General features: G+C 43.1%; 1 protein-coding gene across 4 annotated transcripts in view; it reads right to left on the reverse strand.

Moving 5' to 3' along the window:
• The window catches only part of LOC100272218 (insulin receptor 2), a 128,756-nt gene that overhangs the window by 4,980 nt on the left and 100,195 nt on the right, over nt 1–23,581 (reverse strand). For all 4 annotated transcript variants that reach the window (XM_090232149.1, XM_090232147.1, XM_021599800.3 and 1 more), the window contains exons 4-17: nt 21,115–21,254; nt 20,758–20,905; nt 18,715–18,929; nt 18,294–18,420; nt 17,193–17,443; nt 16,799–16,966; nt 16,397–16,595; nt 6,685–6,968; nt 6,384–6,532; nt 2,105–2,261; nt 1,724–1,820; nt 1,511–1,578; nt 1,166–1,395; nt 621–894 (exon numbers count right to left, since the gene is read on the reverse strand). In XM_090232149.1, coding sequence (XP_090088275.1) covers nt 621–894; nt 1,166–1,395; nt 1,511–1,578; nt 1,724–1,820; nt 2,105–2,261; nt 6,384–6,532; nt 6,685–6,968; nt 16,397–16,595; nt 16,799–16,966; nt 17,193–17,443; nt 18,294–18,420; nt 18,715–18,929; nt 20,758–20,905; nt 21,115–21,254 — 2,507 coding nt within the window. The remainder of the gene's footprint in view (nt 1–620; nt 895–1,165; nt 1,396–1,510; nt 1,579–1,723; nt 1,821–2,104; nt 2,262–6,383; nt 6,533–6,684; nt 6,969–16,396; nt 16,596–16,798; nt 16,967–17,192; nt 17,444–18,293; nt 18,421–18,714; nt 18,930–20,757; nt 20,906–21,114; nt 21,255–23,581) is intronic.

Raw genomic sequence — 23,581 nt, forward strand, 5'->3', positions numbered from 1 at the left:
CAAACGCACGAGACAGTCGTCATACATCAACCACAGACACACGAGACAGTCGTCATCCATCCACCACAGACACACGAGACAGTCGTCATACATCAACCACAGACACACGAGACAGTCGTCATACATCCACCACAGACACACGAGACAGTCGTCATACATCAACCACAAACGCATGAGACAGTCGTCATACATCAACCACAGACACACGAGACAGTCGTCATACATCAACCACAAACACACGAGACAGTCGTCATACATCAACCACAGACACACGAGACAGTCGTCATACATCAACCACAGACACACGAGACAGTCGTCATACATCAACCACAGACACACGAGACAGTCGTCATCCATCAACCACAGACACACGAAACAGTCGTCATACATCAACCACAGACACACGAAACAGTCGTCATCCATCAACCAGACACACGAAACAGTCGTCATCCATCAACCACAGACGCACGAGACAGTCGTCATCCATCAACCACAGACGCACGAGACAGTTGTCATACATCGAGCCACATGACTCTTGAATTATGAAAGGCTCACACAGTTCTGATTTACTTGTTGAGACTGAGTGTGATCGTGTACTCTGTTATTCTACTGTACTCCACCTCCGATCTTGACGGTGTTGTCCTCAGCCACCATGCAGTTCCTGGCGGCCAGATCTCTGTGAACAAACTTTTTGGCGTTGAGGTAGGCCATGCCGTCTGCTATCTCCCCCGCCATCTGAATCATCTCCTTCAGTGTGGGAGGGGGCTTCCCTGTGGGGTTATTCTCAGAGTCTGGTCGGAGGCAGCGCAGGAAGCTCTTCAGATCCCCGTGGGTCATCAGCTCCATCACCACCAGAGTGGGCTGGCCTTTAGACACCACCCCCAGCAGACGCACCTACAGACAGAGAGAGCAGTGAGAGTCAGGACCATTGAGATATTATATATTTCTCTATAAAAAAAAAACTGTACTCAATATAAACGGATTCCAATGCATGACACGTACGGCCATGAAACAGTTTCTGTACGGCTATATCTGCTCAAAAAGCTCAATCTACAGTACAGAGGATCCACTGTGTCAACCTTCTTACCAGAGAATACATTCTCAGTAATCATACCCAGATAATAGATAGTGGTTAGTAACGAAAGTGAATAAATAAGCTCCTAACCACGTGGTGGCAGCTAAAGGCCTTCATGACCGACGCTTCGTTGAGGAACTCTATCCTCTCTCTCAGACTGGCCGACTCGTTGACCGTCTTCACCGCCACACGCGTGTCCGGCTCGCCCTTCACAATGTCCTTGGCGATGCCCTCGTAGACCATGCCAAATGAGCCCTGACCCAGCTCCTTCAAGATGTTGATCTTCTCCCTCGCCACCTCCCAGTCATCAGGCACGTACACTACACAATACAAATGGAGAAAGTTATGCTTTTTAGTACACTTTAACATGTACACTACCTCACAGGAAACCAAACTTGCAAAACCAGTTTGAGGTGTAGGTTTGGTTGTCCTTACTGTCATTGGCGCTCAGGTACTCTGGGTTGGACGAGGCGATCAGAGGTCCAGTGGGTCCCTCAGTTTGTCTGGAACACACGGTCACACAGATTAGTCAAAGGTATCCTTGCATATTTAATTTGTCTATTTGTCTTGCCAAGCTGTCATTGTAAAGAATATATTTTTTAAATAAATAAAACAATTATACCAAACATCTAATCAATCAAGTCTTACTTCTTCTTGAAGATCATGAAGACTCCACCTCCTACGAATAGCAGCAGGATGAAGCAGATAACTGAGCCAATGATAATCTTCAGTGAAGTGGTGTCTTCTGCAACAAACACAGCAGCCATTGGTCACTAATTTACATGTTTGTCATTTAGCATACACTCTTATCCAGAGGAATTTACAGGGGCAATTAGGGTTAAGTGCCCTGCTACCCTAGTTGACTCGGGGATTTGAACCAGCGACCTTTCAGTTATTGGCCCAACACTCTTAACGTCTAAGCTACCTGCCGACCCCCGTCACTCTCATAGCAAAATGAACGGCTCACATTTGTTTTCCAGAAAGTGTAAGCAGGTCCAGTTCCCATTGGAGCAGGCAGGCAGGACTTACTGTCGGGCATGAAGAAGAAGGTGGGTTCGGTCCAGGAGCCGTTTCCTGCCAGCGATGTGGCACGTATCCTCACGGTGTAGTTCCCAGGATGCACCACTCTCAGCCTGCAGCCGCCGATCTGGGTGTAGGCCTTCCTGGACACGCAGTGATGCAGCTCCTGGAACACATTGTTACAAGGTTATAGAGTGGTTATAACATGGCTACGTCACAGTTATAGCACTAAGTCGCACAAGGCTTTGTATAAACAGTGTGACTCAGTGTTTATAATATACAGTGGGGAGAACAAGTATTTGATCCACTGCCGATTTGGCAGGTTTTCCTACTTACAAAGCATGTAGAGTTCTATCATTTTTATCATAGGTACACTTCAACTGTGAGAGACGGAATCTAAAACAAAAATCCAGAAAATCACATTGTATGATTTTTAAGTAATTAATTTGCATTTTATTGCATGACATAAGTATTTGATCACCTACCAACCAGTAAGAATTCCGGCTCTCACAGACCTGTTAGTTTTTTTTTAAGAAGCCCTCCTGTTATCCACTCATTACCTGTATTAACTGCACCCGTTTGAACTCGTTACCTGTATAAAAGACACCTGTCCACACACTCAATCAAACAGACTCCATCAAACAGACTCCAACCTTTCCACAGTGGCCAAGACCAGAGAGCTGTGTAAGGACATCAGGGATAAAATTGTAGACCTGCACAAGGCTGGGATGAGCTAAAGGACAATAGGCAAGCAGCTTGGTGAGAAGGCAACAACTGTTGGCGATATTATTAGAAAATGGAAGAAGTTCAAGATGACGTTAAATCACCCTCGGTCTGGGGCTCCATGCAAGATCTCACCTCGTGGGGCATCAATGATAAACTACACGGCAGGACCTGGTCAATGACCTGAAGTGAGCTGGGACCACAGTCTCAAAGAAAACCATTAGTAACACACTACGCCGCCATGGATTAAATTCAGAGGAGGAATGGGAGAATGTCATGTGGTCTGATGAGACAAAAATAGAGCTTTTTGGTCTAAACTCCACTCGCCGTGTTTGGAGGAAGAAGAAGGATGAGTACAACCCCAAGAACACCAACCATGAAGCATGGAGGTGGAAACATCATTCTTTGGGGATGCTTTTCTGCAAAGGGGACAGGACGACTGCACCGTATTGAGGGGAGGATGGATGGGGCCATGTATTTTTATTTTACCTTTATTTAACCGGGCAAGTCAGGGGCAGAACGACCTTGTCAGCTTCCGGTTACTAGTCCAACGCTCTAACCACTAGGCTACCCTGCCGCCCCAATGTATCTCGAGATCTTGGCCAACAACCTCCTTCCCTCAGTAAGAGCATTGAAGACGGGTCGTGGCTGGGTCTTCCAGCATGAAAGCGACCTGAAACACACAGCCAGGGCAACTAATGAGTGGCTCCGTAAGAAGCATCTCAAGGTCCTGGAGTGGCCTAGCCAGTTTCCAAACCTGAACCCAATAGAAAATCATTGGAAGGAGCTGAAAGTCCGTATTGCCCAGCGACAGCCCCGAAACCTGAAGGATCCGGAGAAGGTCTGTATGGAGGAGTGGGCCAAAATCCCTGCTGCAGCGTGTGCAAACCTGGTCAAGAACTACAGGAAACGTATGGTCTCTGTAATTGCAAACAAATGTTTCTGTACCAAATATTAAGTTCTGCTTTTCTGATGTATCAAATACTTATGTCATGCAATAAAATGCAAATTAATTACTTAATCATACAATGTGTTTTTCTGGATTTTTGTTTTAGATTCTGTCTCTCACAGTTGAAGTGGACCGAAGATAAAAAAATTACAGACCTCTACATGCTTTGTAAGTAGGAAAACCAGTGTATCAAATACTTGTTCTTCCCACTGTCGATGTGTCTTTCCCTGAGGCTTCTCCTCAACAACAAGGTAGGGTTTCTGTGAATCAAAAAGCTTTTAACCTAGCATACTAGCACTCAAACTTGTAAATTATTTTATTTACATGAAACAAAATCAGCAAATCTTGTTATCTTTCACACTTAAATATTTGAAATAGCTTCCTTTAACCCCTTACACTCTTGGACATTGGCATATATGGATAGGGCCACATTTAAATGTTTCTAACAGAAGAACTATAAAAAGCATTCGCATGATCATGGTAGCAGTTGAAATAATCAGACCAAAGGTGAGGACACAACAGTTCCAAACATTACACTGTTGATTTTATTTGCATTTTACATTTACTGTACTTTTCACAGCATTTGTCAATAAGGAAATCTGAAAATATTCTGGATACATTTAGTAACATACTAGGAATATTCATTTACATTTTGGAATACAGTGCCTTGCGAAAGTATTCGGCCCCCTTGAACTTTGCGACCTTTTGCCACATTTCAGGCTTCGAACATAAAGATATAAAACTGTATTTTTCTGTGAAGAATCAACAACAAGTGGGACACAATCATGAAGTGGAACGACATTTATTGGATATTTCAAACTTTTTTAACAAATCAAAAACTGAAATTGGGCGTGCAAAATTATTCAGCCCCCTTAAGTTAATACTTTGTAGCGCCACCTTTTGCTGCGATTACAGCTGTAAGTCGCTTGGGGAACAGCTTGAGCTCAGTGAGGTTGGATGGAGAGCATTTGTGAACAGCAGTTTTCAGTTCTTTCCACAGATTCTCGATTGGATTCAGGTCTGGACTTTGACTTGGCCATTCTAACACCTGGATATGTTTATTTTTGAACCATTCCATTGTAGATTTTGCTTTATGTTTTGGATCATTGTCTTGTTGGAAGACAAATCTCCGTCCCAGTCTCAGGTCTTTTGCAGACTCCATCAGGGTTTCTTCCAGAATGGTCCTGTATTTGGCTCCATCCATCTTCCCATCAATTTTAACCATCTTCCCTGTCCCTGCTGAAGAAAAGCAGGCCCAAACCATGATGCTGCCACCACCATGTTTGACAGTGGGTATGGTGTGTTCAGGGTGATGAGCTGTGTTGCTTTTACGCCAAACATAACGTTTTGCATTGTTGCCAAAAAGTTCAATTTTGGTTTCATCTGACCAGAGCACCTTCTTCCACATGTTTGGTGTGTCTCCCAGGTGGCTTGTGGCAAACTTTAAATGACACTTTTTATGGATATCTTTAAGAAATGGCTTTCTTCTTGCCACTCTTCCATAAAGGCCAGATTTGTGCAATATACGACTGATTGTTGTCCTATGGACAGAGTCTCCCACCTCAGCTGTAGATCTCTGCAGTTCATCCAGAGTGATCATGGGCCTCTTGGCTGCATCTCTGATCAGTCTTCTCCTTGTATGAGCTGAAAGTTTAGAGGGACGGCCAGGTCTTGGTAGATTTGCAGTGGTCTGATACTCCTTCCATTTCAATATTATCGCTTGCACAGTGCTCCTTGGGATGTTTAAAGCTTGGGAAATCTTTTTGTATCCAAATCCGGCTTTAAACTTCTTCACAACAGTATCTCGGACCTGCCTGGTGTGTTCCTTGTTCTTCATGATGCTCTTTGCGCTTTTAACGGACCTCTAAAGCTATCACAGTGCAGGTGCATTTATACGGAGACTTGATTACACACAGGTGGATTGTATTTATCATCATTAGTCATTTAGGTCAACATTGGATCATTCAGAGATCCTCACTGAACTTCTGGAGAGAGTTTGCTGCACTGAAAGTAAAGGGGCTGAATAATTTTGCACGCCCACTTTTTCAGTTTTTGATTTGTTAAAAAAGTTTGAAATATCCAATAAATGTTGTTCCACTTCATGATTGTGTCCCACTTGTTGTTGATTCTTCACAAAAAAATACAGTTTTATATCTTTATGTTTGAAGCCTGAAATGTGGCAAAAGGTCGCAAAGTTCAAGGGGGCCGAATACTTTCGCAAGGCACTGTAGGTGTAAAATAAGAACAATTATTAAAAAGGGATTGAGTGAGAGGTCTAACTGGTGTCTCCAAGTGGCCACACCTCTCAAAAGCTGTGCACAGTTCCTAAGTAATTTTGTTTTTGTATGGAAGACAGCCCTGCGTCCCTACCATCACACAATTATTGTTGTTGTTTAGGTAATCCATGTTTATGAGCGCAGACAATGGTTGAAAAAGGATGAGCAGAGATCAAACTCAGACTGTAGCTACCATGTATACACGTAATAAACTAATCAAACATATTGAAATTCTGTAGAATCAAGTAAGAAAATATTTTTTTTTAAAACAAGAAAAAGCAGGGGGAAATCGATTGATAGAAACACAGTTAAGTAATTTCATCCTAGTATTCATACTAACCTCAAGGTCTCCCAACCTCTTGTAGTTGACCTCGTACAGGATGATCATGCCATTGGGGGCTTTGGGGTCCAGCCACTTAATGTGGACAGACTCTGGGTGCTCCGACACCATCTCATGGGTCACCTGGCCCACAATGTCATCAGCTTTCTCTGCAGAGAGAGGAGAAGAACACAGGAAGAACAATCAGCAAGGGCAATATGAAAGAAGAGTGTCTGTACTGTGTAGTGTACAAATATGCATAATGTTATTTGCAGAGAAGCTGTAGTTCATTTGTGTGTCTGACTCCGTGTACAGCCTTTACTTTCGGGCATGGTGCGGGCGCTGACGTAGGTAGCCATGCTGCAGCGTTGGGGGTCTGTGGGGTGGTTGCAGGCATGGATCTCTATCTGGTAGCTGGTAAAGTGACGCAGGTTGGAGATGACGGTCGACTCCTTGGCATACACCACCAACGTCACCTTAGAGCCCTCCTCCCCCTCGCCATCTGGGCTGGGCGTGGTGGACGCGTTGGGCAGGGTGGGGGGAGTGGTCAGGAAGTGCGGAAGGGTGGCGTTGGCCACGCCCACTGAGCGGCGCCGACGAGACGGTCTGATGGAGAAAGGGGGAGGGGAGAGCGACAGGAGGAGAGTAGAGGACAGGAGAGGGAGATGAGAAGCCAGGTGAGATGAGGCGTATTATGCTAAAAAGAGCTAAGATGAAAGTTGTCAGCGGAAGTCATTATGAACAAACTTTCACAATAAACGACAACCTGGTTGTCCTATACTGGAACTTACCTACCTACCGTATAGATCTCTCCTGAAAATCAATGTTAGTTACTCCATCCCAGAAACCCATTGTATCTACCCAACACAGCCCACAACTCCAAAATACCAGGTGTTTGACCAATTACATTAATTGTCCTCCTATTCTTCATTAAGCGTTAGGTGAAGATAATGATGTTGTGAGTTAGATTCCATGGTAAGTAGTCCTGTTCTCTGGCCACAGTGCCCATTAACTCAGCTATGCTGCTTGACCTTTAAAACAAAAAAAATCTCCTCTACACTCATCAACACTAGATGGCGCGCCGGAGGCTTCATCGAGCCTGGCATCCAGACATTACTGGGTTTGTTTACATCTGAGGTGAGTGCAGACTGAGAAGCACTGAGAACAGAACAGGGAGAGGCTGATGGCTTGTTACATTGTGTTCCTGCTGCTACAGAGAGTAGCAAGAGGGAAGATCCAACCTCCCTCTGGGTCAAAAATCTTTTCTCCTAATGGTTGAGGTTCAAATTGAGGGATGGTAATCTGACCTTGGATCAGATCCCGTGGTAGACTAAGGCAACTTCTTCCTCAGCAGGCAGGTTGACATCTGCATGGAGGGGCCCTATCTATATATCTGTCTATCAATCAATGTATCTGTCTAACAGTGAGTCTTCAGAATGCTGGCTGCCTGGCTGGGCCCACAGTGATGTCACAGGCCTGCCTGGGTCTGATTACAGGCTCTCTTTGACAGAGTGCTTGCTGCCTGGTGATGCACAGACAGACAGCACAACTGAACATACTCACCCATCCCAGCCATGTCACTACACTACCAGAGAAATACAGACAGTCAGTAGAACAATAGACAGAAATCCACTCACTGGTGTCAACCAAAATGGTAGCAAAAAAAACAGAACTAGCCAGGTCTGGACTGGGTCACGGTGGGTTCCAGACAGTCCATTAATTTACGTGGTCCTCTGAAGCTCAGTTGGTAGAGCATGTATCTTGCAACATCAAGATTGTGGATTGTGAGTCCCGGGACTACCCATACGTAAAATGTAGGCACGCATGACTAAGAATTTTTAGATAAAGCATGTGCTAAATGGCATATATTATTCCCTCTACTTTTCTCTCTCTCTCTGCCAGTCTTAGCAGCACCAGTAAGGTTTAGAGGGGATGAGCGGAAAGAGGAGCTAACTAGGCATGATGATGACACCAGCCATACTGGCTGACCCCAGGTGGAAGTCTGAGTGACTGTTTCAGCCCAATACCTTCATAAGAAAAGATTGGGAAAGCCATGAAGGTGTAGTGCCATTTCCAAGGCAGGGTTAGCTGTGTTTTATGTTGTTGAGTGTCTATGTAGGCCTGTCATTGCGTGACAGATTTTTTTTCGATACCGATTATTGGAGGACCAAAAAATGCAGATACCAATTAATCGGACGATTTTTATATACATTTGTAAGTGACAATTACAACAATACTGAATGAAAATGAACCTTTTTATTTTAATTTAATATAATACAAATAAAATATATTTAGTCTCAAATAAATAATGAAACATGTTCAATTTGGTTTAAATAATGCAAAAACACAGTGTTGTAGAAAGTAAAAGTGCAATATGTGGCATGTAAAAAAAGCTAACGTTTAAGTTCCTTGCTCAGAACATGAGAACATATGAAAGTTGGTGGTTCAATATTCACAGTTAAGAAGTTTTAGGTTGTAGTTATAGGAATTATGACGCGTCGGCTATTTCTCTCTAAACCATTTGCACTTCGAATACCTTTGACTATTGGATGTTCTTATAGGTAGTTTAGTATTGCCAGCCTACTCAAGGGAGCTGATGGGCTTGAAGTCATAAACAGCGCCGTGTGTCAAGCATTGCTAAAAGCTGCTCGCAAACACAGTAAAGTGCTGTTTGAATTCATTCTTACGAGCCTGCTGCTGCCTACCAACGCTCAGTTGCTTTATCAAATATCAAATCAGACTTCATTATAATAAACACAGAAATACGAGCCTTTGGTCGTCAATATGGTCAAATCTGGAAACTATAATTTCGAAAACAAAAAGTATATTTTTTCAGTGAAATACGTAACCATTGCGTATTTTGTCGAACGGGTGGCAACCCTAAGTCTAAATATTGGTGTTACATTGCACAACCTTCAATGTTATGTCGTAATTATGTAAAAGTCTGGACAATTAAACACGGTCTTTGTTAGGAAGAAACAGGTCGTGACGAGCCAGGCGGCCCAAACTGGTGCGTATACCATGACTCTGCTTGCCTTGAACGCAAGAGAAGTGACACAATTTCCTTGTTAATATTGCCTGCTAACATGCATTTATTTGAACTAAATAGGCAGGTTTAAAAAAAATCAATACACAGAAGTATATTTTAAGAAAGGCATTAATGTTCATGGTTAGGTACATTTGTGCAACGAATGTGCTTTTTTCATGAATGCGCTTTTGTTAAACCCTCAACCGTTTGGCGAAGTTGAATCAGGTTGTGATTCAATGATAAATTAACAGGCACCGCATTGACTAAATGCAACAGAGGACAAACTAGTTAACCTAGTAATATCATCAACCATGTGTAGTTAACTAGTGATTATGTGAAGATTGATTGTTTTTTTATAAGATAAGTTAAATGCTAGCTAGCAACTTACTTGGCTCATTGCAGCCACAAGGTCCTTTTGACACTGCTTTCACGTAACAGGTGGTCAAGCCTGTTTCCTCATGGATTGCAATGTTTTCGGCCAAAATCAGTGTCCAAAAAGGCAGATTACCAATTGTTATGAAAACTTGAAATCGGCCATGCCAATTAATCGGTCGACCTCTAGTCTGAACTCCTTGTTCACTAGGCTGTCACTGTTGTCGTGTCTTTGGCTATGCCGGATTAAGTGATATGACATGCTATTCTATAAAATCCTTTCTCTGTAATTAATATTACCTGATTAGCTCAATCATGTAAATGTAATTAACTAGAAAGTCGGGGAACCACGAAATAATATTTATAGAGCAGTCATCTTCCGAATAAACTCTAGTAATATTTTACATCAATAGCAGTCAATATTAATCGTCACCTTAATTCAGTCTCATCTGAAAGTTGTAAATTCTTGGTTATCTTCACGAACCCTGGCTAACAAGTTGAATCAGCAATACAAAATTGGGTTTGATTATTTATTTACTAAATACCTAACTAATCACACAGAATTACATATACACAGAATGAATCATACCTTGATTACAAATTACTTCATAAAGGAAAACGTCCCTAGCGTACGGAACAGATATGACAGCTGGTTACTCAAAAGAAAAGGGGGCTGGGTTTGAGTGAAGGAGCGGGATGACTTGAGGAACAAAGGGAGAAGCCATGCTATCGTAAATAATGTATCTTATTAATTCTAAATTACCGGCCATTTGGAAAAGGAAAATGCAATAAATATTTACTCCGAGCTGCGCTTCGGTAGGTTGGTGGTAGATGGAAGGCCGTGTTGCCCAACCGAGTCCTTTGTCCTTTGAAGAATGTCTCTGGTGGTAAATTGGATACGTTGTAGTGTCGGCGTTGGTTGGTAGATGGGATACTCTGTCGTTTTTAGAGTTTTTAGCTGCTGTTGCTAACTCAACGGCTAGGAGGTATCACTTCTGTAGTGAATAAGAGTTCAAAGTTCATACCATTCGCAACCAAAGCTAACGCTGAGGTTGGCTTTGTTCTGTAGTTATTATCTGAACCCTTCTGACATCGGATCGTCATCCTAATGTACCCGGAACAGCAAGTTATTTGCCCTTTTAACGTAAAGGCTGCAGGCCTCGCGTACTTGGAACAGGAGGTTACATTTTATATAGTGGAGGGAGAAGGGTGTGTTTTCATAGTATTATAACCCATGTCCTTCACAGGGGCGGGCTGATTGAGCAGAGCCCTAACCGTATGAAAACCCCAAACTCTCATTTGGAAGCTAAAATTACATTTAATCTTTTCACCAATAATTTTATATTCAAACATTTAAATTGTACAACAATTCCATGTGAATCTGATAACTACAATGTATAGACTTTCCACTGTAGAGTTTATGTCATCCTATCATTGATGAGAATGTCTCAGATGACAACCGAACTGACATCATATTCATTAAGTACCAATGTACTTAAGTAACATTCATTAAGTACCAACGCATATGCTCAACTGGATTACCAAAAAATATGGTTAATTTCCCCCCCACCTTCTGATGTTCCCAGAATCTCTATGTTAACCAAGGGTTTTTCAAATGTCACATCAGTAGGGTAGAGAGAGGAAAAAGGCGGGGAGAGGTATTTATGACTGTCATAAACCTACCCCCAGGCCAGCGTCACTGTTGTGTCTGAATTCCATGTTCACTAGGCTGCCATTGTTGTGTTTCTAAACTCCTTGTGCATTAGGCTGGCACTGTTGTGTCTGAACTCCTTGTTCAAAAGGCTGTCATGCACACACACACCACACAAAGGGTCGGGGCTAGCCGGATGGCACGCTAGTACACACACACACCGACTGTATACTCCGGGGACAAACAAAGGGAGAGCAGGGCCCCTGCCTGTGAGGCTGTGCTGTAAGGAGCACAGTGTTCCTGTAACCATGTGAATAACAGCTACAGGGACACTCTCAGTCAGGGCCCAGACACCCTAACCAGCTACTAGACTACAGCTAGCCCAGGCCAGTCTAGCAGTAGGCATATTTACCCTCATCCATACAGAAACACACAGATTAATTGATTTATAACATCTATCCGCTTATGAACTGGGAGCTAAATCAGAACAGCCAAGGCCGGACACCGTCGTTTGAAACGGTGGCAATGCGGAAGAGACTGACTCAGATACTGGATTTGCTTGGTGATTTCCTATGCCTCGCCTCAGCAACTATTATACAAATGCCTTCCTATGGTTGAAATGTGAGGGTGTGTGTATGTCACAGTGTGTGTGTGTGTGTCAGCCCAGGGGCCTCATGTCAGTCAACGGTGCATTTGAAAGCCAGCTCTGCTTGCTATTCCACCTGCCAAAGAGACTTTGGTGCCGTCAAAACATTACGCTACACGGACTCTCTTCTCACATGTTCCTGGAATCGCAATAAAAGGGGAATGGAAACGCATAGGCTTTCACTAATTATCACGCTTGGGTTGAGCAGGCATTTCATTTGTCACACAGAGAGAGACATTGCCATTTTCCCAGTTTTCTGCCAAGGCTAGATAACACTGCTAGGCGTGAAATACACCCCCCCCCATGAATTAGTGCTTCAAATTATGCATACCACCACTGACGCAGAGCTGCTGGCTGTTGTGCTCTGATTGACTGACAAGTTGAGGGGGCCTAGGCATTAACTAATCACATGGGGACTAACTGTCATCAGACTCCATCATCCACTCCCCTCATGTTCATTTAATAGACTTCTTAGGCGTGTAGGAGGTAGCCATCAATTACTTTCAGGGTTCCCTGAGTTCTGGGGTAATATCTGAGGTATATAGCTAACTGTTGTTTCTTACGCCAACATCTCACTGTGATGGAACTACTGTTCTCATACCTGATCTCACACACTTTGTTGTGGAGGTAACTCGGCTATAATCATACCTGGTCTCAAATACTTAATTATGAAGGTACTTTAGTTATGCCATAATACCTGATCTCAAACACTTTGTTATGAAGGTAGTAGTTGAAGTCGAAAGATTGGATACACCTTAGCCAAATACATTTGAACTCAGTTTTTCACATATCCTAGTAAAAAAATCCCTGTCTTAGGTCAGTTTAGATCACCCGATTATTGTAAGAATGTGAAATAGTAGAGATAATGATTTACTTCAGCTTTTATTTCTTCATCACATTCCCAGGGGGTCAGAAGTTTACATACTCAATTAGTATTTGGTAAAATTGCCTTTAAATTGTTTATCTTGGATCAAACGTTTCGGGTAGCTTTACACAAGCTTGGGTGAATGTTGGCCCATTGCTCCTGACAGAGCTGGTGTAACTAAGTCAGGTTTCTAGGCCTCCATGCTCGCACACACTTCTTCAATTCTGCCCACAACATTTCTAATGGATTGAAGCCAGGGCTTTGTGATGGCCACTTCAATACCTTGACCTTGTTGTCCTTAAGCCATTTCGCCACAACTTGGGAAGTATGCTTGGCGTCATTGTCCATTTGGAAGATCCATTTGCAATCAAGCTTTAACTTCCTAACTGAGGGCTTGAGATGTTGCTTCAATATATTCACATAATATTCCATCTCATGATGCCATCTATTTTGTGAAGTGCACCAGTCCCTCCTGCAGCAAGGCACCCCCACAACATGATGCTGCCACCCCCTTGCGTCACGGTTGGGATGGTGTTCTTCGGCTTGTAAGCCTCCCCCTTTTCCTCTAAACATAACGAGTGTCATTATGGCCAAACAGTTCTATGGAGGACATTTCTCCAAAAAGTACGATCTTTGTCCCCATGTGCAGTTGCAGACCATAGTCTGGCTTTTTTATGGCGGTTTTGGAGCAGTGGCTTCTTCCTTGCTGATATAGGACTCGTTTTAGAGTACATAGATACTTTTGTACCCGTTACCTCCAGCATCTTCACAAGGTCCTTTGCTGTTGTTCTGGGATTGATTTGCACTTTTCGCACCAAAGTACGTTCATCTCTAGGAGACAGAACGCGTCTCCTTCCTGAGCGGTATGAAGGCCATGGTGTTTAAACTTGCGTACTATTGTTTGTACAGATGAACGTGGTACCTTTAGGCATTTAGAAATTTCTCCCAAGGATGAACTAGACTTGTGGAGGTCTATAATTTCTTTCTGAGGTCTTGGCTGATTTCTTTTGATTTTGCCATGATGTCAAGCAAAGAGGCACTGAGTTTGAAGTTAGGCCTTGAAATACATCCATAGGCACACCTCCAATTGACTCAAATTATGTCAATTAGCCTATCCGAAGCTTCTAAAGCCATGATTTTCTGGAATTTTACAAGCTGTTTAAAGGCAGTCAACTTAGTGTATATAGACTTCTGACCCACTGGAATTGTGATACAGTGATATAAGTGAAATAATCTGTAAATGTCTGTAAACAATTTTTGGAAAAATTACTTGTGTCATGCACAAAGTAGATGTCTTAACCTTTCTAGGGCAGGCATTCCGCTAGCGGAACCCCTCCACAACATTCCGCTGAAAAGGCAGCGCGTGAAATTCTAAAATATTTAGGAATATGTAACTTTCACACATTAACAAGTCCAATACAGCAAATGAAAGAAACTTCTTGTTAATCTACCCAACGTGTCAGATTTCAAAAATGCTTTACAGCGAAAACACAACATATGATTGTTAGGTCATTGCCAAGTCAAAAAAAGACAGCCATTTTTCCAGCCAAAGAGAGTCACAAAAAGCAGAAATAGATAAAATTAATCACTAACCTTTGATATTCTTCCTCAGATGACACTCATAGGACAACATGTTACACAACACACTGCACGTATGTTTTGTTCGATAATGTGCATATCTATATCTAAAAATTTCAGTTTACATTGGAGCAATACGTGCAGTAATGTTTTGATTCCAAAACATCTGGTGATTTTGCAGAAATACTCATAATAAACATTGACTAAAGAAAGATACAACCGTTATTCACAGAATTAAAGATAGACTTCTCCTTAATGCAACCGCTGTGTCAGATTTCAAAAAAACTTTACGGAAAAAGCATCATCTGAGAACGGCACTCAGAATCCAAAACAGCCAGAGGAACATCCGCCATTGTGGAGTCAACAGAAGTTAGAAATTACACCATACATATTCACTTATCTTTGATGATCTTCATCAGAAGGCACTCCCAGGAATCCCAGTTCAACAATAAATGACTGATTTGTTCCATCAAGTCCATCATTTATGTCCAAATAGCCACTTATTGTTAGCGTGCATATATTAGCATCTGGGACAGAGTAGGAGGCAGTTCACTCTGGGCACGCTATTCATCCAAAAGTGACTCCAACCGAAGTGTATGTAAACTTCCGACTTAAACTGTAGTTACGCTATCCAGTGTTTGTAGCAGTTGGGGGGGGGGGGGGGTGGGGTCTGAGAAGCTCTGTTCTGGTGACTTTTTAAAAGGACATTCTACTCCAAAATGAGGTCAAATAAAAGTATGCTGACACCTTTTAAAATTTAATTTCCAATTTCAGAAACGAGCCCAATAACACATTCATAAAATTATTTGTTACAATTATTTAACATATTGGGCCATGTATATAGCCTATGCATTGTCCATATTATGAGGTATGCTATTAGCAATAAACATTATCACCTGTAGCCCAACTGATGTAGCAAAGCGCAAATAAATAGGTGAAGAATGGGGTTACCCATTGGGGTTACCTATTGGGTTTAATCATTAGCCAGATCCCAAATATATTCTTTTAACTAGTTTCTATCCTATAGATGCATTTTATGTCCCATAAAACGTGCATAAACACAGTGAATAATAATATAGGCCTACCTGTTAGGGTAACTGCCAACTGAGGCTAGAACAGTCTCTGCCTGTAATTCTCACAGAAACTTAATCACAATTTTTACTCCCCTGGTTGCCACGTCTCTAGCTCAACTAAAACTAGTATCTGTCTCATCACAATTTTTTTTAAGTCAATCCATTTTAATTATTGTTGAGGTAGTGTACCCCAAGCTACCCTAAAATGGAATGGTGTTACATTTAGCCCCACTCTCCCCTATGCACTCACTGCTAATTGTGGAGCGGTAACGTGTTTCACCATGCCGCTGCTAAAAATTCTGGGTTTAAAAAATGGTGCAGTTTGCACATATTTAAGAGTTTATAAATAAATAAAGTAGGAATGGAGAGCTGGGATCCCTTCTTTTTAACAATGGCCACTGTTGGGTTGTAATTTGAAATTCTTGCTACAGCAGAAGTTAATGGTTTTTCACTCTGTCAGGACCTAACTCCATTAAAACTGCTGTTTTCACGATTGTCAATATGCATGTTTCCCACCCTATGGCACTAGTAACTTGAAATGCACCAAGAGAGGAATATTTTTCTCACAAAGAACACGCAACAACAAGCCCATTAGGTAAATAGATAAACTATTCTACTATGGTGTTATCAGATTTTTCTATGAATTACTTGTTTTGTTTGCAGAGGAAAAGTAAATGTGGGCTGTTATAGCATCTTCAAAGTGAGACTCAGCAGAAATATTTGTTCACGTTCCATATTTTTTGTTGTTGTGGCGGCAATGATTTTGCCATGGCACAGCGCCACAGCAAAGTGAGTGCAGCGGTAATACTGTGCTATCATACCTGACTTTAAACACTTCATTGTGGATGTAGTTTTCGAAGGCCTTGCGGTACTCAGACTCCTCAGCCTCCTTCTTGAGCTGGGTGTCTGTTTTGGGGCAGGCACAGCAGCGGTTCCCTGGCCCAGACTCGTCTGTCTGGTTCCACTTTTGCTCCTCGTCAGTGTCCAGATGGGTAGGCACCCGCGACGGCAGCTTCATTCCTGCACACAGACAGAGAGAGAGAGAGATGGTTAGAATCCCAAACGTCACACATCCCAACTGAATCCCACACGCAAAATAGTGGACCCTGAAACCCCCTTTTCAATGGTCAACAGACTATGAGATCATTTGATATGATTGATCAACCTTTTCGTAACTATAATATGAAGTAAACCTCTGAATAATTAACAATCCTGTGTCTCACCCTTTTGACAGTAGTCAAACTTGTAGAGGTCGCTGTCCTCGGGCTGCTGCTGACAGAACACCAGGTAGTGAGTGATGTTGCCATTGGCGTCTGTGGGGGGCTTCCACTTCAGGATGATCTGAGAGGACGAGTTGGATGATGAGATGGGGTCCAGCGGCACCGACGGCTCTAAAACACAACATGGTTAAAGTAGGGTTGGTCGTCATACTAGCGGGTTGGGACCTATTGGTGGGTCGCCGCTAGTTTCTCTAGACTTTGGTTAACAGCAAAAGACAAATTACTTGAGTTAAAGCTTGCTAGCTAGAGACACTGTTTTATGTATTTGTTGGGCCACAAGATTTGAGATGTAGTAGAGTATAATGTTGTAAGGAACGGAGGATTGTTTGTGACTCACTGGTGGCATTGGTGCGGACGTAGATGATCTCACTCTTGGCCCCGAGGACCTGGTGTTCATCTGAGGCGGAGAGCTGGGTCTTGACCATGATGGCGTACTGGGTATAGGGTTTCATAGTATGGATGAGGTAGCCAGGCTCTCCCTGCTCCTTCCCCTCCGAGGCCCGGGGTGGAGGGTCTATGTCAGCTATCACCCAGCTGTTAGAGCCACACGCATCCTGGCCATCAAACTCTGTCACATTCTTATAGGGCCTGGATAAGGAAGGGGACAGAGACACACACAAATACTCAATAGTAGAAATATACCCTAAGCCAAGTCAAACTACGTATTTTAGCGTCTGGAAGGGCGGGACACACACACACACACATTACTACGTTCTTGGGAAGAGACTTGGATTCAAAACGATGACAGGAGAGTGGCCTAATTACGCTCATCCAGAAGTAGAAAGTGGCAGCTACCATTCATAGTCGATACAGCCGCTAACAAAATGCCCACTACTAGCCCCTTCTTAAATAAAGAAGAATCATTCAATGCTAGAGCTACAGTAGGACCCATCACATTCTTATACTGTAGGAGATGAGCAAGAGACTAATTCAATATTCACATATTCAGGACACCTATTCACATGGTGTGGTATAAGCTTTCTGAAGAGTAATGCAAAGAGAAGAGAATAGCCATTTACTCACACTGTACACCACATGCTGATCGATGCTTCTAAAACAGCATGTTTTATTCAGAAAAAGACACCTGTTCTGTGATACAGCTAAGAAGTATATACTGTGTTGGGAGCTTAAATAATGACACGGTATGCCCGTCTTACAATACTGCTTACCGGCATGTCCATCACACAGTACTTCTACCTCTTTCTGAATGTATTTGTGTTTATTCTTAATTCATATGTGTTCATGTTTTTCTACCTACAATACCCTTGCCATAGACTAGCGTCTGCTCCAGGGGTGTCTATCAAGCTGCCTCACCTTACAGAAACAGATGACAGGTTCCTTCCCTGTGGGCCATTCTGGCTCAAACAAGGGTACTAATTTACTTTCAGTACAGTACACCTCTAGGTATTTATGTATTAATGTATTGCTTCCTACTTACGCCTCTTTGTAGAGGACCATGAAGCCTAGTAGGTCTCTGAAGTCAGGCGGCCAGAAGGGTTCCCACTTGATGAGGATCTTGTCTGACTGCGTGCGCACCGTGGTGAACTTCAGGACCTGGTTCTCACCTGGAGACCAACAACAGAGACAGACAGACATCAGCCAAGGGTTTTGGTATATTGCACTTGTGATTTCATGAAAATTAAATATTTGTAGTAATTTAATTTGAATTTGGCGCTCTGCAATTCAGCGGATGTTGACAAAAATGATCCCGCTAAAGGGATCGGTGCGCCAAGAAGTTAATAGTCAACGTTAACTGTAAGTAACCTTTGACTAATAGCGTCTACTACATATATTATTTTTAGCGTCTACTACATATTAATAGTATTATATTTTTTGTCTAAAGTGTTGTCTGGTCTTACAGGAGGCCTGGTCTCCATTGGTCCTGCCGGCGATTTCATTCTTGATGTCTCTCCCCTTGGTGCCCGTCACCTCTTCCATCTTGCGAATCTCAGACATGCACAGCTTGGCGTTGTGAAGGAAGAACATGCGCCCCTGAAGGATGGTCAGGTTGTGTTTGTTCCAGTCCCACAGCTGACGCAGGTTCTGGTTGTCAAGCGCGTAGAACGAGTAGTTCCTGAAAAGGTACACGTAGAGAGCGGTTGCGAAAATGAACAAACTGGTCAGTCTGTAAGACCTAAGGAAAATCTGATATGGCAGTAGAAATAAATAAAAAATATACAGTGCCTTGCGAAAGTATTCGGCCCCCTTGAACTTTGCGACCTTTTGCCACATTTCAGGCTTCAAACATAAAGATATAAAACTGTATTTTTTTGTGAAGAATCAACAACAAGTGGGACACAATCATGAAGTGGAACAACATTTATTGGATATTTCAAACTGTTTTAACAAATCAAAAACTGAAAAATTGGGCGTGCAAAATTATTCAGCCCCCTTAAGTTAATACTTTGTAGCGCCACCTTTTGCTGCGATTACAGCTGTAAGTCGCTTGGTGTATGTCTCTATCAGTTTTGCACATCGAGAGACTGACATTTTTTCCCATTCCTCCTTGCAAAACAGCTCGAGCTCAGTGAGGTTGGATGGAGAGCATTTGTGAACAGCAGTTTTCAGTTCTTTCCACAGATTCTCGATTGGATTCAGGTCTGGACTTTGATTTGGCCATTCTAACACCTGGATATGTTTATTTTTGAACCATTCCATTGTAGATTTTGCTTTATGTTTTGGATCATTGTCTTGTTGGAAGACAAATCTCCGTCCCAGTCTCAGGTCTTTTGCAGACTTTTCTTCCAGAATGGTCCTGTATTTGGCTCCATCCATCTTCCCATCAATTTTAACCATCTTCCCTGTCCCTGCTGAAGAAAAGCAGGCCCAAACCATGATGCTGCCACCACCATGTTTGACAGTGGGGATGTTGTGTTCAGCTGTGTTGCTTTTACGCCAAACATAACGTTTTGCATTGTTGCCAAAAAGTTCAATTTTGGTTTCATCTGACCAGAGCACCTTCTTCCACATGTTTGGTGTGTCTCCCAGGTGGCTTGTGGCAAACTTTAAACAACACTTTTTATGGATATCTTTAAGAAATGGCTTTCTTCTTGCCACTCTTCCATAAAGGCCAGATTTGTGCAATATACGACTGATTGTTGTCCTATGGACAGAGTCTCCCACCTCAGCTGCAGTTCATCCAGAGTGATCATGGGCCTCTTGGCTGCATCTCTGATCAGTCTTCTCCTTGTATGAGCTGAAAGTTTGGAGGGACGGCCAGGTCTTGGTAGATTTGCAGTGGTCTGATACTCCTTCCATTTCAATATTATCGCTTGCACAGTGCTCCTTGGGATGTTTAAAGCTTGGGAAATCTTTTTGCATCCAAATCCGGCTTTAAACTTCTTCACAACAGTATCTCGGACCTGCCTGGTGTGTTCCTTGTTCTTCATGATGCTCTCTGCGCTTTTAACGGACCTCTGAGACTATCACAGTGCAGGTGCATTTATACGGATACTTGATTACACACAGGTGGATTGTATTTATCATCATTAGTCATTTAGGTCAACATTGGATCATTCAGAGATCCTCACTGAACATCTGGAGAGAGTTTGCTGCACTGAAAGTAAAGGGGCTGAATAATTTTGCACACCCAATTTTTCAGTTTTTGATTTGTTAAAAAAGTTTGAAATATCCAATAAATGTCGTTCCACTTCATGATTGTGTCCCACTTGTTGTTGATTCTTCACAAAAAAATACAGTTTTATATCTTTATGTTTGAAGCCTGAAATGTGGCAAAAGGTCGCAAAGTTCAAGGGGGCCGAATACTTTCGCAAGGCACTGTATATAATAATCTGCACACTGTTCTATGCTCCCAAGTACTGTTTTAATTTGGACAATGTTCCAACCGAAAAATCTGAAATGGTACCCTTTTCCCTATATAGTGCACACTACCCGAGACCTACCCATCTTGGGTCAGCGTCTCTCCACGGATGATGTGTAGCTTGCGGAGGAAGGAGAGAGAGACAAGGGCATAGGCTCTCTTGATGGTCAGATAGCCTGTTATCTCCTCCAGCTGACCCAGGTTAGCCTCCAGCTCTGCTGCTATGTTGTCTGATGGAGAGAGGGGAAACAGACAGTCAGTTCACATTGGTAGCGGGTCTGTGAGTTCCAATTACTTTCAATGTAAAGCCTTTTGAGCACCTGACAAAAAATCACTAAGAGAGTCTGTTAAGTGACTATATAATATACTAGGTAGGTGAGGATTGGTGGGAAGGGGTAGATGAGGGGGTATTGAAGTGGTAGGTGTATACTGTACTCACTCCCTCCACGGATCTTGATGATCAGGCTGCCGTTGAGCACGGTGCATCCTCTCAGAGCCTGGGCTGCTGTCACAGAGTCCACTGTCTTCAGCCCTGTACACATCTTAGGACACAGCCCCGCACACGGGGTACAGTTCAACCTGCAGAGAGAAAGACCCACACAGACACTGGTTATGGTCCACTGCCACACACTCTTAACACATGGTGTCACCTCACAACAAGCTAGCTGATAAGGACATAAGGACACAACCCCAAGAGGCACTGATTGTGCTTACAGCCCCACTGCACTACTCAGGAGGTGAACAACGTCCCCAGAACACAAACACTTTCTCCTGTCTACGTCTATATCACCATATACCAGTGGTCACCAATCGGTCGATCACGGCATTCCTAGTCAATCACCAAACATTTCTGTAAAAAGAAAACAGACGATAAAGCCTTGCGTTCTTATTTTTTCATTCGTTTTGTGCTGTTGGTGGTAAGTGCACTTGATTCAGCAGCCCTAGCACCGGGAAGGCAAAGTGTTTCCATTTTTAACCATTTCATGTGTCTTTTAGGTAGAACTCTGCCTACCCGGAAAGCCCAGAGAGCAAATCAAGTGCACCTCTCGGCCTACCATTGGCCAATCAGATAGCTCAAATCACAGTGTCTGCAATGTTTCCTTGGGCCATAGACTGTAAAAAGAAGCCTTATGCACAGCAAAGCCATAAGTTGGTGTCCTGCAGCCGATGACGCCTTCTGTATACTGAAGATTCTACGCTGCCCTTTGTGGTGGAGGTGGACGATTCAGAAGTGGGCACGGGGGCCATCCTGTCCCAACGTCAAGGTAACCCACAGACATTTGTATCCATGTGCATACTACAACAACAGAAAAACGGTCTCCTGCAGAAAGGGACTATGACGTCAGTGACCGGGAGCTCTTGGCGGTGAAGTTGGCATTAGAGGAGTGGGGAGACTTGCTGGAGGCCGCCAAGGAAGCATTTCTCTTCCTCATCGACCATCGGAACCTGGAGTACATACGGACAGCGAGGGGGCTGAACAAGCGCCAAGCAAGGTGGGCCCCATTCTTCACTAGACCTTGTCATATAGGCCAGGTTCAAAGAACATCAAAGCCGATGCCCTGTCCTGTTTCGATTATCTTCATGTTTCTTATTATTAAACTCATCTTCTGCACCCGCTTCCTGACACCCTGTGTATGTGTTATAGAAATGTATCAATATTTATCTTTACAAATTTGCTATGACATTGCCTATGAATATATGAACAACTTTGGATTTCACCCCCGTCTCATAGTCAAATGGTTTAGACCGTTTGAATGTTTTGATGACTTGGAGTGAGCTTCTCTTCTTCAAGGTCTCCTACTTGGGCCATACTGTGTGGGTTGCAAAAGTGACTGATGTCCTCATTATGAAAGTATATACTTTACCCGGTATATCTAAAAATGACAACTGATTGTTTCAAGCAAAACTACCAAAACTATTGCTGATGTTGAACCTGAACAATCGAAATGAAATCGAATGTATAGCCAGATGAGTTGTCTCCGGGGGTAGTTTAGGCTTCATTTATTCCGGTAAAACACCATTTTCATCAGGGCATTTGATAAAAATAACCTAGCAAATTACATTGGTTGTCACTCAACTAATAAAGCCTATTATTGTGCAACTCATTATACAAACATTTTGAATGCTGAAGGTTACCTGCAGATGTGCCAGGTCAGGAATAAGCCTAACTCTTGTTGGTCAGCGTGTGAAGCTGCGCAGTGTGCACATTTTGTCTAGGCTACTAATATTGAATGCAGAACGACTTGTAGATCAATGACTCAACACAATTACATGCTAAGTTCAACACAGAAGGAGAGGACTCAGTATTATCCCACAGGTATAGTAAAACCCCATTTTCTCCCTAATTTCGTGGTATCCAATTCGTAGTTACAGTCTTGTCCCATCGCTGCAACTCCCCTACGGACTCGGGAGAAGCGAAGGTCGAGAGCCATGCATCCTCCGAAACACGACCCTGCCAAGCCACACTGCTTCTTGACACACTACTCGCTTAACCCGTTAGCCAGCCACACCAATATGTCGGAGGAAACACTGTCAGCTGAACACTGAAACACTGTCAGCTTACAGGCACACGGCTCGCCACAAGAAGTCACTAAAGCGCGATGGGACAAGGAAATCCCAGCCAGTCAAATCCTCCTTTAACTCAGACAACACCGGGCAAATTGTGCGACACCTCATGGGTCTCCCGGTCACAGCTGGCCGTAGTGACACCTTACCCTGCTGTGCCACTCGGGAGGCCGGGAAGATATAGTAAATTGAGCAAAAACATTTTGAACTGGCAATTCGTAACGTTTGGACCGATTTCCTGACCGATACATTCTACAATTGGATGGGTTTTGAGTCCCGCCAACCGATGTACTCATATCTCAAACATGTAAACAGGGGACCGATGTACTCATATCTCAAAC

The sequence above is a fragment of the Oncorhynchus mykiss genome, chromosome 4 (assembly GCF_057628025.1).
Source record: "Oncorhynchus mykiss isolate SJ-2025 chromosome 4, ASM5762802v1, whole genome shotgun sequence".
Lineage (NCBI taxonomy): Eukaryota > Metazoa > Chordata > Actinopteri > Salmoniformes > Salmonidae > Oncorhynchus > Oncorhynchus mykiss.